This window comes from Gopherus evgoodei, chromosome 1 (assembly GCF_007399415.2).
Source record: "Gopherus evgoodei ecotype Sinaloan lineage chromosome 1, rGopEvg1_v1.p, whole genome shotgun sequence".
NCBI lineage: Eukaryota > Metazoa > Chordata > Testudines > Testudinidae > Gopherus > Gopherus evgoodei.
In genome coordinates, this window is record NC_044322.1 from 275,205,834 (window position 1) to 275,222,056 (window position 16,223).

Genomic DNA, 16,223 nt, shown 5'->3' on the forward strand with positions numbered 1-16,223 from the left:
TCTCAGTAAATCATTCTTAGGAAATAAAATTCCTGTATGAATAAACTCCACTTCTAGCCTGTTTAAAAGCTTCATGTTCCTCTTGCACGTATATTCTCTCTTCCACTCCAAAAATTAATATTCAAGCATAGCTTACCAACTCGAGGTGCTGTGATGGTGCTTGGTTCAGTGGGAGCTGGACTACTGAATGCAGAGAGTGGGATCTTCATCTGTATGGGACCCCGATTGCTGGTAGGATTATACAGTCCTGAAGTAGCCACTGTGGTCAAAGTAGTCCTTGTGGCTTGGGCAACAGGATGTGCTGTAGAAACAGCCTGTACTGCCAGTGTTGTCCCTATCGGCCCAGCACTGGCCGGAGAGTTCCTCTGAATACCAGGGCTGGGCACAGAAGGGCTGTTATTTGGTTTAGCTGGGTTAGAAGATGCCAGAGACACTGGAGTTTTGGCAAGGCTACCAACAGTAGATGGGCTTTGCACAGATATAAATTCAACATTGCCTGACTGCTGGTTGGTGACCAAAGTCCCTGCGTGGCCTTGCAGGAGCTGAGGCTGGGAGGATACTGCAACCGGAACATGCAAAATTACTGGCAAAGACTGCAGTGAGACAGACATGGGCTGAGTGTTGCTACTGGGCATCTGTGTGGTGCCAACTACTGTAGCTGTGTTGGCTGTAGGGAGAACTGATGTCGTCAAGGAGCTGGAGGTCACAGGAGTCTGAGGTTTGGGCTGTCCACTGACCACTGTCTGAGGAGCAGCAAGACTGGGAGCAGATACTACAGAAAGGACAGAAACATTTTTAAGTTTATGTACCAAGTGAGCAATTTCACATCAGTATAACAGCATAAAAATGGAAAATCACAATATTAGAGTAATAATTTCACTAGGGAAGCCAGACAGTTTGTAACTTTTAAAAAATATTATTTATACTTTATATTACAATCATGCCCAAAACTCCAACAAGTATATGATCCCCATTGTGTTAGGTGCTGTACAAATATATAGGAAGATATAACCCCTACTCTGAAGCAATAAATAGATGGTATTTTCTTAGTATCAAAATTACACACATACATGATTGATGCAGAGAAATGTTATAATCTTGAACTCATAATTTCAAGAAAGTGTTAGCAGGCAACTTTTATCCATCAGTTAAAATACTGTAAAGATAAAATGCAGTAAGAATTGTAAAAACTCAGCTTATGGAAATAATACTATAACCTGTTATTGAGAAATTACAAAGGCACAATTATAAGAGACCAAGGCCCCAGTTCTGTAACTTGCTATGCACAGGCACCCCTGCAGCCACATACAGTCCCACTGAGGTCAAAGGGACTGGGATCTGCCTACGTGCAACAAAACTGCTGGATCAGGGTCAAAAGTTAAGCAACTGTCTATATAGTACGTATGTAGTTAATCTGGCCAACACTTGTTAGTAGAAGATGATTCTGTAGAAAAGGCTTGATCTTCACAATTTTCAGGAATGCAGTATTGTTTAAACAAAATTGTAAAGTGCGTTTCTGAAGACCAGGCGAAGCTTCTTACCTGCATTCATGGGGGGCTGAAAAGGTGCTGATGTGCTCTCTCCTGTGTTTCTCTTGGACTCCAGCATCTGTCTCACTGTGCTGGCATTTCTATGGAATAAAGGTTTATGTTAGCATCTCCCAGCGAGTGCTTCTGAGGTGTACCAACAAGCAGTACAGGAGTCTAGAGAAAGCAGTAGTTTAAAAAAAATTATTTAAACTATTTATACTTATGTCATTTTCAATATCCACCTATTACCAAATACTTTTTTCCTGTAAAATTAATCCATTGTGTCATCTCTGCCACAGTACTGCCAAACTTGACTCATTACTAGTGCAATTTTACACAATCTACCTTTCCCAATAAAAATATCTATTTTTTTTAAAAGGTAATTTTAACTCCTTTAAAAAAAAATCTATTACTACTAGCTACTCAATATTCGGCATTACCTTAACTAAGTGCACATTTCCTGTAGTAAATATATGATTTTTGTGACATGAAAAGAATGGGAATGCATTCACAGCTGAACAGCAAAGGAGGAAATGAAAGGGCATTATAAATGGGTAAAATACAAGAATATTAAACTAGCACAAACTCAGGGGTAGGCAACCTATGGCACAAGTGCCAAAGGCGGCATGTGAGCTAATTTTCAGTGGCAATCACACTGCCTGGGTCCTGGCCACTGGTCTGGGGGGCTCTGTATTTTATTTAATTTTAAATGAAGCTTTTTAAACATTTTTAAAACCTTATTTACTTTACATACGACAATAGTTTAGTTATATATTATAGACTTATAGAAAGAGACCTTCTAAGAATGTTAAAATGTATTACTGGCACGCGAAACCATAAATTAGAGTGAATGAAGGAAGACTCGGGCACAGCACTTCTGAAAGGTTGCTGTCCCCTGCACTCAATCATATGCTGCAAGATCTCTTACTGGGCTTGTTCTAAATACAACTCAGTATTAAAATGACAAATTCCTACTCTAGTAAACTTTAAATGAGACACAACTGCTTTCCTCAGTCCTCACCGATAGGTTAGGTTGCTGATGCTGCCTGTATCACTCACTGCTTTCCCTGGAGACAGAGGTGGGTTTGGTGGATTCTACAAAGAAATAAATCAACTTGAAATCTATTGCTTTATATTAAACTCTGTATTTTTTTCATTTTTTGTCCAACGTGCACTTTCTACTGCCACAGACTCAAGACATAAGAACCTGAGATGTTTTAGGAGCCCTACGAGCTCATTCAATAAAGCATACTGTCCCCTCTTATTTGGCATATCTTAATCCCAGCTTCAAACTGTTCAGTAGGGGGAAATCAAGGTCTCTTGAACTCATTCGGACTTTTAGTTTCCATCTTTTTCCTTGGTAACTTATTACAAATACATTCTCTGGACTCAAGGAAATAATTCTTCCCTATTTACTCCTAATTTCTTTAATTTTTTCCCCAAAATGTGACGAGAAAGGAGATATTTGTCTGGATCTACTCACTTGCTTTCCCCACCAAAGCCTTGTATCATGGCCATCTATCTGTCCTGCGGAGGAAAGTGGGCATGGCTCCCTCCAGAGTCCTTTAAACTCTGTTCCAAGTTAAAGAGAAAGGCTGGATCCAGAGCCTCTGAAGGCGAGCCTGTCCTACAATTTGAGGGAACTGCATTTAATTCCTTAATTTTTATGTATGAACTTCAAACTGCATTCTCATTTACAAGGCCCCTTTACACTGCTCTAAATTACACTTAGGACTTGTGTATGCAGTGTGGTAATGCACACTAGAAGGCTGTGAATTTTAAAGTGCACCACTATGTTGCGCACTAACTGTCCTACATAGATACTGCTGGTGGATACTAAAAAGTTCCTTTGTGCATGTTAAACTCGTTATAATTTAAACCCCTCTAGTGCACATTGCCACACCCTGTAGACCAGTTCTCACACCTATTTCAATGCACCTTTATGCTGCCAGAGTGTGTAAAGAGGCTTTAAATTCAAGGACTTGATTCTGATTTTCACTGAATGAAAAGATGGAAACACTAGGCTTATTGTAGTCTCTAACATTACCACCTGCTAACCGACACTTCTGACATTATTTGTCTCCCACCCAGCATCAGACCAAACTAACTAAGGCAACACGCTCTTGCACTTTCTGCAATTAGAAGAGGGTAGAAATTTTCTCCTTAACAGGGGAAACTATTTAACTGTATTTCTATAGCGTTCTTTTCATACTGAAATGTGTATTTCCATAGGTTATTACTCAGATTAGTTTTAAACAAAAACTAACAAAAGAATCTACAATTTCAGTCCTTACTTCCTGTTTTTTCTTCAGATCCTCCTTGGCTGCTCCAAAACGTTTTGTCAATCTAGCAATTTTAGCCTGGTGGCAGAGGGGGGGAAGAGAACCACAAAAAAACATTTAAAAAAAAGTTAGACTAATTAAAGATACACACTGAGATAAATTAAATGCAATTTTAGAGAAAATAGTCTTTCCCAGGTAACATGGCACAACCTGCAACTAATACTGTACAGCAAGGGAAGCAAGTGTGTGTGAGAGCATGTGTGCAAGAGAGGGAGGGAGTCTCAAACGTTTTAAAGAGATAGTCTGGACCATCTTTCCCTCTAGAAATTACACATGCCACGCTCCCTTCCCAGTGGTGATCAGGCAATATCCCTGCAGCACCAAAAGCAACTACTTATGTGGAAAAGTAATATTAGGAAAAATATTTATAACTATTTTAATGTCTCATGAATCATCATTTGGGAAAAAATTAATCATACTTTTTCTGCTCTTCACTTCATCTCCCTTTCCTATCTATTTTGCCCTCTATCACTTATCCCCTACCTGAGTTTCTTTGCCACCTGATCCTTCTTTCCCCCTGCATATACTGTCCAGATGCCAGGTTCTTTTATCTTCCGGAGTACTTTCCGGACATCTCTTATTCCTACTCTGGACATACTGCCTAGAGCCCATTCCCTCTGCTTTCCTTCATCCATTGGCAGATCCTGATCCTTTCCAGATGTCAGCTTCCATAGCTGGCTACTTCTGGTGGCACTAGTTTACGCGCCTCTCCTCCTACAAACGAACAGACCTTTGTATAGGCAGCTATGCTGCCTCTGCCTCATTTCCAGTATCTTTTATAGACACTCAGGTTCTTCTTTGCAATGAAACATCTGTATGAAGAACTGGAAGCAAGGAGCCATCCCCATGAGACCTGCTGGCTCTCCATAGACAGAGATTCACAGACAATGATTTGGGAAACTCTGACCTCAAAAACCTGGCTCAAACTCCCCACCTTTTACATATTTTTACAAGGTAACAAGAAAGGCTGCAATCTGTATGACATATATTAATTATATGTGCTGCAGAAGCACCTACGGGCCAGGGATTAGATTCCTATTGTGCTAGGCTTTTTACAAACACACAAAGAGATTGTCCTTGCTCTTATGAACTTAAAATATAAGTATGATTAACATCAAAAAAATGCACAGGTCACATGCATTTTCAGTTTATTTGACAGCTATATTACATAGGTTGGTGTCTCAATACTGTGTTGATGGGTATACTGAAAATGCCCTAGGTACCATAGATCAATCAGTCTGTGCAAGGCTTATGTCAATAGATCATTAGCATTCTTGACATGAGCCTTGTACAGACTGATTCAACATGTATTCAGCAGCCCCAGGTTTGGAAGATTCCACATTTTCCTGCAAGAAGACTGAGGCAGCTCAAAAAAAAACAACAAAAAAAAACCCCACAGCAACTCCACACCTTTGTTTAACACAGGAAGGATTCATATCCCTATCACAGCAGAATTCTTCAGTCTGCCTGGGAACTGGACATGAACTCATGTCTAGTGGTGGTTCTTCATTTAAATATTCTTCCAACAGCAGGGTCTCTCCCACCCTTCTTTTTTTAAAATGGGTTCATTTCTACTCTACGAGACCACAAATGAGACAGATTTCCATGCAGATCATTTATTTGAAGAATGTCTGTAAAAGTGGCAGTGCAGAGTAGAAAAGTGATTTACTAATGAATAAAGGTATAGTACGAAGAAAATAAACCAATTCTTGCTCATACTATCTGACCAGTGACTTGCTTCCAGGAGTGCTCCACCTTCGCCAACAGCAAAAATAATGGATTTTTGTTTTTGTTTAAGAAATCAATTGGCTTCCATTAGTAACAGCCAGATAGGGCCTATTGCTAGTTTCAAAGCTAGTTTTTAAACAATGCCATACTGCACCATGTAAAACACATAAGTACCTGTAGTTCAGTAAGCACAGTTTTATGCCTCTTGCTACATTCTATCTTCTCTACTCGTGTTTTCAGATCTGCCAAAGTCTTGTCAAATACAGCACACTGCAGGGCACTGAGTTTCTCCTCTAACAACCTTTGGACAACCTAGAAAAATATGCAAACATACATTACCAATACTCAGGAGGCTGGCAATGTCTTTATGCACAGCACACATTCAGCATCTTGTCACATACAAAGATTGATGCTATCATTCTGTCAATCAAATAACAATCTGATCATCAGTACCATGATATTTAAGTATTTTTGTTGATGCAGAGTTAGAAAAAAAATTCCTCATCTTGAGTTTTAATAGATATAGATGGACCCTCTGCCAGTTGCTGAACAAGTCCATCGCCCTATAGCATGATAAACATGTATAATCCTACCAAAGCAGTTTTTATAAGATCCTTAATAATAGTGTGAAAGGCACTGTGGTAAAGTTTTGTGTAAATGGACTTTTCCCTGACCTTATTTCTGTCACCACAGATCCTGACATTTTAGAACTGGAATTTAAGAAATTCAGTGGAAAGAACAAACCTAACATTTCTTTCAGACACAGTTTTCCTCCAGCACAACTGACCTATGCTCCCATCTGTGGAAAGAGAAGTTGTACAGCAACTAGAATGAGATGTGTGGCCTTTATCTGTCTTTCATTGTGCGTGCACATGGACCCATGCACCTGAAACTGGAAAATTTTTGCGAGCAGTGTCCATTGGTCCATGCCTGCACCCTTCTCCACATACTCCAAACTGAGGGCATAAGGGGTAGACCAACCACCTCTCCAGTTTCTTCTCTACCATGAATCATATATATCACATGATCTGGTGGTGAATACACCAGTTCCAAAGATTGACAGCTTCTATACACAGGGAGGTTGTTGATGTAGAACACTGTCGTCATGTCTGACATCACCAGAACATGGAGGGTTCGTAGGAATCTCTTACAGGTCTCGCAGACTGCATGCTGTTTAGGAGGCTCCTATGCATTCTGAACTCTGGGGGAGTCCACATCCCTTATACTGTATAGAATTTTAGATAGGTGCCCCACCCTAACAATGAGACACCCATGATTGAAGTCATGGGGGGGAGGGGTGGGGCGGAGAAATGAAGAGGCCCCCCTCCACACACACTTGCTCCCTTTTCTCCCACCAGGCTAAAGAAGCTTGCAGTCTGAGGGGGAGTGAGACAAGTTTGTCCATACTGTGTCTGTTCAGCACAAACTGTCCAAGGCCAAGCTTGGAGTAACCAAAGCGAAGTCTCACAAAGAGTATCATACAGTTATGGGAAGCCATGTGATCTAGTATGATGATCTATGACAGATGTGATGTGTGTGGGCTCAGCTGGACCTGAGTGACAAGTTCCTTTATGGATTGGCATCTGTCCTGTGCAAGCTATACTTTGGCACTTACTGAGTCCAGTGGTGCCATGATGAACTCTACAGTCTGCATGGGAACTAAAATGGACGTTTCTGTGTTTACCTAAATTACCAATGAACACAGAAGATTGACAGGGATGAGGTTGCTGTCCGTACCTCCTGATGAGATTTTGTCATCAGTAACCAGCCGCTGAGGTAGAAGAAAACTGATGATGTATGACATCAGGAATGACTGCCACAATTTATTTACCTTTGCAGATACCCTTAGCACTGTTACAGGCTTGAAGGGGGCACCTCTGTACTGACAGTGGTTCAGATCTATTGTGAAACCTCAAGTGTCTTCTGTGTGAGGGATGGATGTAGGCATCTTTTGTATCGCACGCTGCAAACCAGTCATATTTGTTCAGAGAAAGTGTTCATTATTGAAACCAGGGTGACCATGCTGAACCTCAATCCACAGATGAAGACACTGAGCTGTTTGAGATATAAGATGCGTCTTCATCCTCCCTTCTTTTTGGGGATGAACATTTTTTTTTCCAGTAAAAAATCTTTCCCCAGTACTGAGGCGGCACCAGCTTTATGATTCCTTGATGAAGAATGGAATTTAGTTCTTGAAATAACAATAATGAGAGAGAGAGATTCCCGAAGGAGGCTAGAGAAGGGGGGTTTGGTGGTGGAAGGGAAAGAAACTCTGTGTTGTTGTTGGTATGAATGATGTTGAGGACCCATTTGCCTGTTGTCTGCCAACTTTGGGAAAAAACAAGCTAGATGGCCACTACACTGGGCAGAAGAACATGATATCTGGCGTAATTTGCTGCTTTTGAAGCTCCCATCAAAAATGTTTCTTAGTGGGAGGTAGAGGTTGGAAGGCGGAAGAACGTTGTGCTTGCTCTGCTGTGCCCTCTGTTGTTTCTCGGTGGTTCATAGCCTCTCTGATGATAAAAAAGTTGAGATGCCAGTTGTTGCCTATACAGTTGCTGCCTGTGGAATTTCCTCCTTAGCACTGAAGTATAGATCCCCCGTAATGGGAGGGTTGCCCTTGAGCTCTTCAATGAGTGCAATGAATCATCTGTCTTCTCACTGATCAGGTTGTTCCCTGTAAGGCAAACCCTCTGCTGTACATTGCACTTTCCTGGGAAACCCAGAGGACTGAAGCCATGATGCTTTATGCATGGCAATAGCAGTCATCAATAAGGAGGCTGTGTCTGCTGGACCAACTAAGGCTTAAGTGGGTTGAACTGGCAATCCATTTGCTTTCTTTAATGAGTGCCTGGAACTGTATTCTGTCCTTCTGTGGGAGCTTATTAGTAAATTCCAGCAGCTTGGAATAACTGGCACAATCATATTCTGACATTTGATGGAACTGCAGGCTGACTAAAGCGAAAATGAAAACAAAAAAAACAACCAACCAAAAAGTTTCTTCTCTAACAGGTCCTTATCGGAAGTGGCGGATTTTGGTTGATGTTACCTGCTTCTGCTTCTTTCAGTGACTGTTTGGTGCACTAGGTTGTTCAGGGCAAGATGTGTAAATAAAAAAAATTGCTCCCTCGACTGGTACAAAGACATCTTTTCTGTCCTTTTTGGATTTGGATAAAGCATGTGTCTCGGGCATGTCAGACCACTCTGGTATGTTCTAAGATGGCTTCATTAATGGGGAGTACAACATTGCTAGGCCCTGCACTTCGTAGAGCGTTGAGGAGTTTGTGAGATCTCTCTTGCACTTCCTCCACAGGGATTTGGAATGTGTCAGAGACCCTACTTAACATGTAGGGCACTACCAAATTCATGGTCCATTGTGGTCAATTTCATGGTCATAGGATTTTAAAAATAAATTTCATTATTTTAGCCTATTTAAATCTAAAATTTCACCGTTATGTAACTGTAGGAGTCCTGACCCCAGAAGGAGTTGTGGGGGGTCACAAGGTCATTGTAGGGGTGTGTGTGTGGTACTGCTACATGTACTTCTGCGTTGCTGATGGCAGTGGCATTGCCTTCAGAGCTGGGCAGTTGGAGAGCAGCAGCAGTGCAGAAGGAAGGAAGGCATGGTATGGTATTGCCACCCTTACTTCTCCGCTACTGCTGGTGGGATGCTGCCTCTACAGAGCTGGGTGCCCGGCCAACAGACGCTGCTCTCCAGCTGCCCAACTCTGAATGCAGCACAGAATTAAGGGTGTCAATACTGCAAGCCCCCTAAAATAACCCTGTGACCCCTCCTGCAACTCCCTTTTGGGTCAGGACCCCCAATATAAGAAACACTGATCTTCCCAGTTGAATCTGAATAGTAGAGGGTAAAAGCACGCAAAAGATCAGATTTCACAGTCCATGATGCATTTTTCATTAGTCTACTAATAGGTCTAGGGGATGATGGTGACAGTCTCGTCAGAGCTATTTGTTCTGGATCTTCCTTCTCCTCCATTAGTTCCTGAGGGGTTCCAGTTCCTCTCTGTAAGGAGAGGGATGTCATGATTCCCGATGTGGTCATACCAATTCATGATAGCATATATATGGGTCCCATGGTCCCAATCAGAGCAGTCCAATGATGACTGAGGCCCAAAGGCATAGGGTACTACTGGTCCCAAGATGGGTACACTATCTTAACAATATAAAGAAGCCCAGGAGAGTCTGGATCCTCTATCTGGGCTAATCTCCCACTTTAGTGGAGGTGATGATGCTCTCTCGCTCATGCCTGATTCACCTGAAGAGAAATAGGTAGTTTCAATTCCATGGGTGATAGTGTGGCTCTTGTGATGCCACAGCTGGTGGAGGGTACCGGAGAACTACTCCCTCTTTCATGCCATCCCTGGACTGGTGGTGTCAGGATCTTTCATTTGAGGACTGGATGTGAGAGTACTGGAAAATCCAAGGACGATGACTATAACCTCAAGGTTAATATCTCTCCCCCCAGATGTGAAGAAGTGCAGAGGACTCCTATCCTGTACAGGTGGAGTTTGTCTGGTCAGAGTCTTTGGTGCCAGTCGACCAGTCTTCGGAGTGCAACAGTTCCCCTGGCAGGAGGCACTTGGTGCTTCTCTTTTGTTGGTACCATGGATGGTATTGCTCCTGTGAACGATGCTGGTCTTAGAGCACTCTTGCTCTTCAGAAATGGGAGACTGTGTCCCTTATGTGCTCCTGAGTCTCCTGAACTAGGAAATGAAGTCTCACTTGACTTAGATAATGTAAGGGAAGAGGTCATCCTCTTGGAAGCAGACCTGGAGTGGGATTTCTCTCATCTCTTATGAAGATGTTTGTCACCCTCCTGATGCTCCTGAGTGGAGGAGTCTTCAGTTCTACTTCTATCAGCCCTAGAACTGGAAGTCATCATGCTTGGAGGCATGCTCCTTGGTGCGTCTGCCAACCGATTAGAGGACTGTTCAGGCTGGGGCCCAGCTGTGGAATCCATAAGAAATTTTCCAAGCATATACTCACAGGCTTGGCGAGTTCTGCTGGGGAAGGATCAGCATATGCTGTACTTTGAGGAAATATAAGATTGCCCAAAGCAGCAGAGGAACTTTAGGTGAACATTGCTGACTAGCAGGGGCAGGAAACAGTTCTTGAATCCTGGGATCTTGGGCATATTAATCACCCACGAGGGGTGGGAAGGAATGCCCTCCCCCCATCCTAAACTTGTCCTAACTTGCTAAATATTAAACTATCTAAAAGTAGTACAAAAGACTCTTTACAATTATGTACAGGTAACAAAAAGTAGCAAATGCTGCAGACCCTGAAGGGTTCCATCTCAGAACACGGGCAATAGAACGAAACTGGAGAGGCCTTCGGTCCGCACTGCCCCTTACGTCCTTGGTTCCGAGCACAAGGAGAAAAAGAGCATAAGCACAGACCAGTTGACCCTTCTAACAAAAATCTTCTGGTCTCAGGAGCATGGAACTCATATGCCCCCACAGTGGAATACACAGAGAGACCATCACTCCAAGAAGCAGTTAAAATTCTAAGTGCTGAAAGATAAAATTGGAGAACATTTTGAGCAGAAGTTCTATCATTTCTAACGCTAGGATGTTTCTTCAATCACACAACTGTAAAAAGGAGCAAAAAACTTTCTTGAAACCCACAAATAATTATTTTTTCTAATGGTTTTAATTTCATTTTACTATCTAATATATCAGTAAAGTTGCAGCAAACAGCATGCAGGCTGCATTTTTGTTTGCAGAGAAGGACAATGGTTCATTAGTGAAGGTGTTCTCTTAGGCCCAGCCTAAATTTAAAATGTATTTTACACTTGGCTCTGGTCTAAAGAACATTTCAAACATAGTTGCTACTGAACTTTTTCCAAATGTAGTTTAGTTCCCAACACAGACAAATTTTGAAGATATCCATGCACTTAAAAAAAACAAAAAATTCCTAGCCTATGCTTCAACCAGGCAACATGTGGTAGACTCCTGTCCTTCCATACCTACAGAGTCAGTCTGGTCAGAGAGTCTTTGCTGGAGCATGACAGTACCATTGGTGTAGGAAAATGTAGAAAACATTTTAATTTTAAATCCCTATTTGAAATTAGATTTGACTCTCATTCACACTGATTGTCCAAACACTATTTGGAAACAATTCAGTACACTTTTGAACACATTTTCAAAAACAACTCCAAATGAGAGAGCTCTCACTCCTCTTCCTCCCCCACCAATTCTCCAACAAAAAGCAGCAGACAATACTATACATTCCTGGATTTTTTTAAGGTTAAAAGTATGCTGAATTTTGTTTTTTAAATCCTTGAGATATTCTTTGTACTTCACAAAGAAACAATAGGATACAAACATTCTCATCCTCCCGGAAGTCATACTTAAACTACAGCTAGACAGTGGAAGCAACAAAAATCAGTAAAATTTCTAAGTAAAACATTAGAATCTTTTATAATACTTATAAGTCAACCTCAGCATGAATGATTTCAGACTGAAAGAGGTGAGCATCACCAACAATTATACATTAAAAAGATATTGTCTAGTTATACAGGACCCCAAATTTGACCTGCTTGAGAATAGTTATCATTTGATGGAGAACATTCTCCAGATTTTGCATTTTATATAGTGATTACATACAATAACCAACAAAAGAATGTTACTTAGGTTGTAAAGTTAAGTACTTTAAAGTTAGGAAATGCCAAATTTAAGATTTGTCCATGAAATCTTAATTCACCCTACCTCCTCTTGTAACACACTCTTCAATTACATATCAATACTATTTTTTCCACAGAATGTGGACAGTGCTCGAGGAATGATGCAGCATTTTGGCGTCGATGCCTCTGGATGATGCTGCTCGTCGGCAACATCTTGGCCGATGCTTATCCGCCAGCCAGTACAGAGGCGCACTTAGACACCCAGGTGGGCACCACGTTGGGGACCCCTGACCTAAAAGGTCTTGATCAATGATAAGGACTGTGAAGGGCACAGAATTATTTTTGTGATTTACAGGTTGATATGGAAATTATGTCCAAAGAAAAGAGGCTAGAACTCAAAGTGAAAGAGCTACAATAGAAGAGCTGTGGGTTCCTACTAAAAATATTTCTAACACCTCCATTCTGCAGCAAGATCTAGTATACCTTTTGCAACTTCTGGTTAATATCCCCTCTGGCTGTAATTTTTACTTGGAGCTCTGCTTCATACTCTTCTCCCATGTACCGACGACGTTTAGAATGTACGTTGTCCATATCCTCTGATTTGGAACGCTTCCTTCTTGACACTTCACCTGGAAGCATATGGCACAGGAACCACTGAGGAATCTTAAGAACAGCAGCAACCAAAGGAAGCCTACAGCTATCAGTAGCTTCCTTTCTTTCAAGTCCAATCACTCGTCATTCAAAGGATGACAGAATCTTTGGAAAAATCTCAGATCTTCAATTTATTTTTTCATAAACCAGAAAACCCCTACACTGTGACTTCAGTATGGAACTTTGATTCAATGCACCAAAGTACAACCACCCTTTAAACCTATAATACTCTAAAGAGACATACTCTGTAAATTTAAATGAGGTAATGAAAATATGCAGCCATCTTGGGCACACAGAGCCTGCCAAACTGCTCCCCCAAAATGCATGACCATTCTAGTACCATTCTTTCCTTCTCACTTACCTTCTTTACAATGGGCCTTCCTCACCTTTGAACCCTATAGAGATACATAGGGCAGTAATTCCCTGTACTGAGAGATGGGGTGCAGCAGGATTCCCCATCCAGCCCCTCCCCCTCTCCTGCCACAGCATGCAGTAGTGACCTAAGTATATATACCATAGCCTGACTAAGCTACAATGAATGGAGGCTATTGTAAGCATAAATACAGAAAGAAAAAGGGAGCTTGGTACAAAAGGAGAAGATAGAGTAAATTAAAAATTAAGTTTAATATTGGTTTAGAGAGATGGACTTGTATACCTTTTCCATCTCTTTTTATTGCATACCTACTATGAGCTCTAATTCAAGTCTTGCAGATATCTGTATTTTTATGGTTTTCAAATATAGTACAGCTAACTTCTAAAAATTTGCATTACCACCTAAACTAAACTACTTACCTATGTTTAGAAAAGTTTGATTTTTTTAATTTAAGATACCATTATAGTGCAAGTATCTATAGAATAAAGAGTATTTTTAAAGGAGGATATTGATTATTGCAGAGTGTCAACTTTCAAATTTTCTCCCTGTGAATTTTCATACCAAAAGAAAGCACAGGTGCTAAAGCTCCATCTCTGAGTTGTCCATCAGAAAGTGTCTGCAAGTTTGGTAGAAATCAAACTCAAAAGAAAAGATCTGAGTGGAATGAGCATTGTCCCTGGACTATCAGACAGAAGTTTTCTAGGAACATTCATGTGGTTAACAGGACTTCAGTAGCATGCATGCACTTCAACCTGCAGCTTTTAAAAATATATTATTAAGTTTAAGGTAGATATTTGGTTACTATGTAAATATTTCTCAATTAGATAAAACATCTGTTTCACATTAAAGTACTGAAACAAAGGCTGACTCTGAGAATTTAATTCTAGAGCAACACTACACTGATATTCTTTCATTCTTCCTGTCAATAAGACCTAACACCTTTACGGTACCTACTTCTCTCTGGATGTCTCTCTTCTTCTTTGTGCTCTTCCTTTTCTCTCTCTTTATCCTGTTCCTTGCTTTCTTTTTCCTCCTCTTCCACCTCTTCTGCAAACACAACAGATGACCAAATTTTATTTCTTTACATTCATTTATAAAAACAGTATTAAAATGAGAGTCCTCATGGAGGGTAAAATAATTCCACTGTCTCTTTTCAGTCAGTCTAGTTTTAGCTGATGAACCTTGGGATTCCTATGCTACTTTCACACAGCCATTTGAGAAAGGAAAGGAGAAGTGGGGGTGGGAAGGGACGAAATACTTTGAAAATCAAAATAACTACAGTATAAATCAGCAAAAGACTTTTCGAAGTAAATTCTCCATTTATTTAAACAGCTTGAAAATCACCTGACTTTCTGAAAGTTATCTTTAAACTACTGAAGAAATAAAATGTTTCAGTTAAAGTGATGTTAAAATGGCTGCCTACCAGATGTCACTGCATTTTTCATGTTCACGAAAGAGGTACACAAAAGCTTTAGTTCTTCACTAACAAAGTATTCATATTTTTATATTTCTTTTTGTAAATAAATCCACATTTAGATTATGTTGGAAGCCATAAGGTGGAGAAGTTTTTTCCCCCATCTTTAATATTCCTGAACTAATAAGTGAAACAAGGTGGTTGAAGTAATTTTTTTTTTTTTTTAAAAGACCAACTTTTGTTGATGATAGATACAACCTTTTGAGCTTACACGGAGCTCTTCTTCAGATCTGGGAAATAGAATCAGTGTGAAAATGAAAATATGAAAAAAAAGCCTTGGGCTGGGATTAATAGTTTATAGATTGTTGTAATAAGTCATAAATCCAGTGTCTCTTTTCAGTCCATGATTTTTAGTGTCTAGCAAGCTTGTGAATTTAAGCTTATAGGCTCATCTTTTGAAGGTGTACTGAAGGTTGCCTTTGAGGATGAGGGCTGAAATCAGATATACAGTGATCGCTTTGTGAAAAGTGTTCACCCACAGTTGATATAGTATGTTTGTCTTTTATTGTTTTTCTGTGTGAATCTGAGCATAGAGATTTTTTCATTTCACGAACACAGCTGTTACTGGAGTATTTAGGGCACCTCTTGCCTTATTGTCCTTAAAGGGGTTAAACTGGATGCTCAGGGTGCTCATAAAAGTGGAGATTGTAAGAGCATGTGTAAGCAACAAGGGGGGAGTGGGTGTCAAAATATCTCACTGTTTTCAGGGGTCTAGGGCAGCGGATTCACTTGTCCTCCAAAAAGGGATTTTGACAAGAGGTCTGAGGCCAGGAGTCCTTCCTAAAACCCCATAGCTAGAATAGTGACTGGACTCTACTCAGGTGATCTGGAAGCATGTGGGATCCAGCAACTGGGTCCACTTGCAACAGACTGGTGATAAATGACCAAATGGAGTGGTACTGAGCCACACTGTAGCACATTGGAAGAACTACTAAATGATGTGCCTCAGAACACAGCTACCAAATTTTCATCCAAGAATGTGAAAGAGTCCAGTTTGAAGGTTAGAAAGAACATGCAAAGAGAACATTGTATAGATGTCTTCCAAGAAATTAGCCACACTCTTCAAGAGTGGGTTTAAATACCATCAAGACAAGAATCTTTGGTTACCTAATAGACTATGGTGATTCAAGATCTAATATATGTAGGAACAATTCATTTTAAAAGCGGTTTATCCTTTTTGGAAACAAACTTGTCACTTCATTGTCCTGAATGAATAGAATTTTACAGTTATACATATGCCAAGAGTGTGCTATCTTCCTTCTGTTGGGCCTTTGAGGTTGGGGCAAAAAATGGAAAATACTTCCTGTTTAAAGGTAGTCAGGGCCAAAATACCTTTGGCAGAAAAGGGAGCTATTCAGAGACATTTTGTTGTTATTTAAAATCAAACATGGCTTATTACAATATGGCCACAGATCATGGCCCCCAGTATGCTACTTCAAGGGTAAGAAGTCTCTTAGAAAAGCTGGGCATCGTACATTAA

The 16,223-nt window shown here is 40.6% G+C and overlaps 1 protein-coding gene across 12 annotated transcripts in view; it reads right to left on the reverse strand.

The window, feature by feature from the left end:
* Positions 1-16,223, reverse strand: part of ATF7IP (activating transcription factor 7 interacting protein) — a 172,152-nt gene that overhangs the window by 51,434 nt on the left and 104,495 nt on the right. For 11 of the 12 annotated variants that reach the window (XM_030548115.1, XM_030548108.1, XM_030548102.1 and 8 more), the window contains 7 exons: positions 14,224-14,316; positions 12,729-12,874; positions 5,774-5,911; positions 3,824-3,889; positions 2,551-2,624; positions 1,542-1,630; positions 137-772 (listed from right to left, as the gene is read on the reverse strand). In XM_030548115.1, coding sequence (XP_030403975.1) covers positions 137-772; positions 1,542-1,630; positions 2,551-2,624; positions 3,824-3,889; positions 5,774-5,911; positions 12,729-12,874; positions 14,224-14,316 — 1,242 coding nt within the window. The remainder of the gene's footprint in view (positions 1-136; positions 773-1,541; positions 1,631-2,550; positions 2,625-3,823; positions 3,890-5,773; positions 5,912-12,728; positions 12,875-14,223; positions 14,317-16,223) is intronic. The other variant, XM_030548066.1, reaches the window with a different exon arrangement.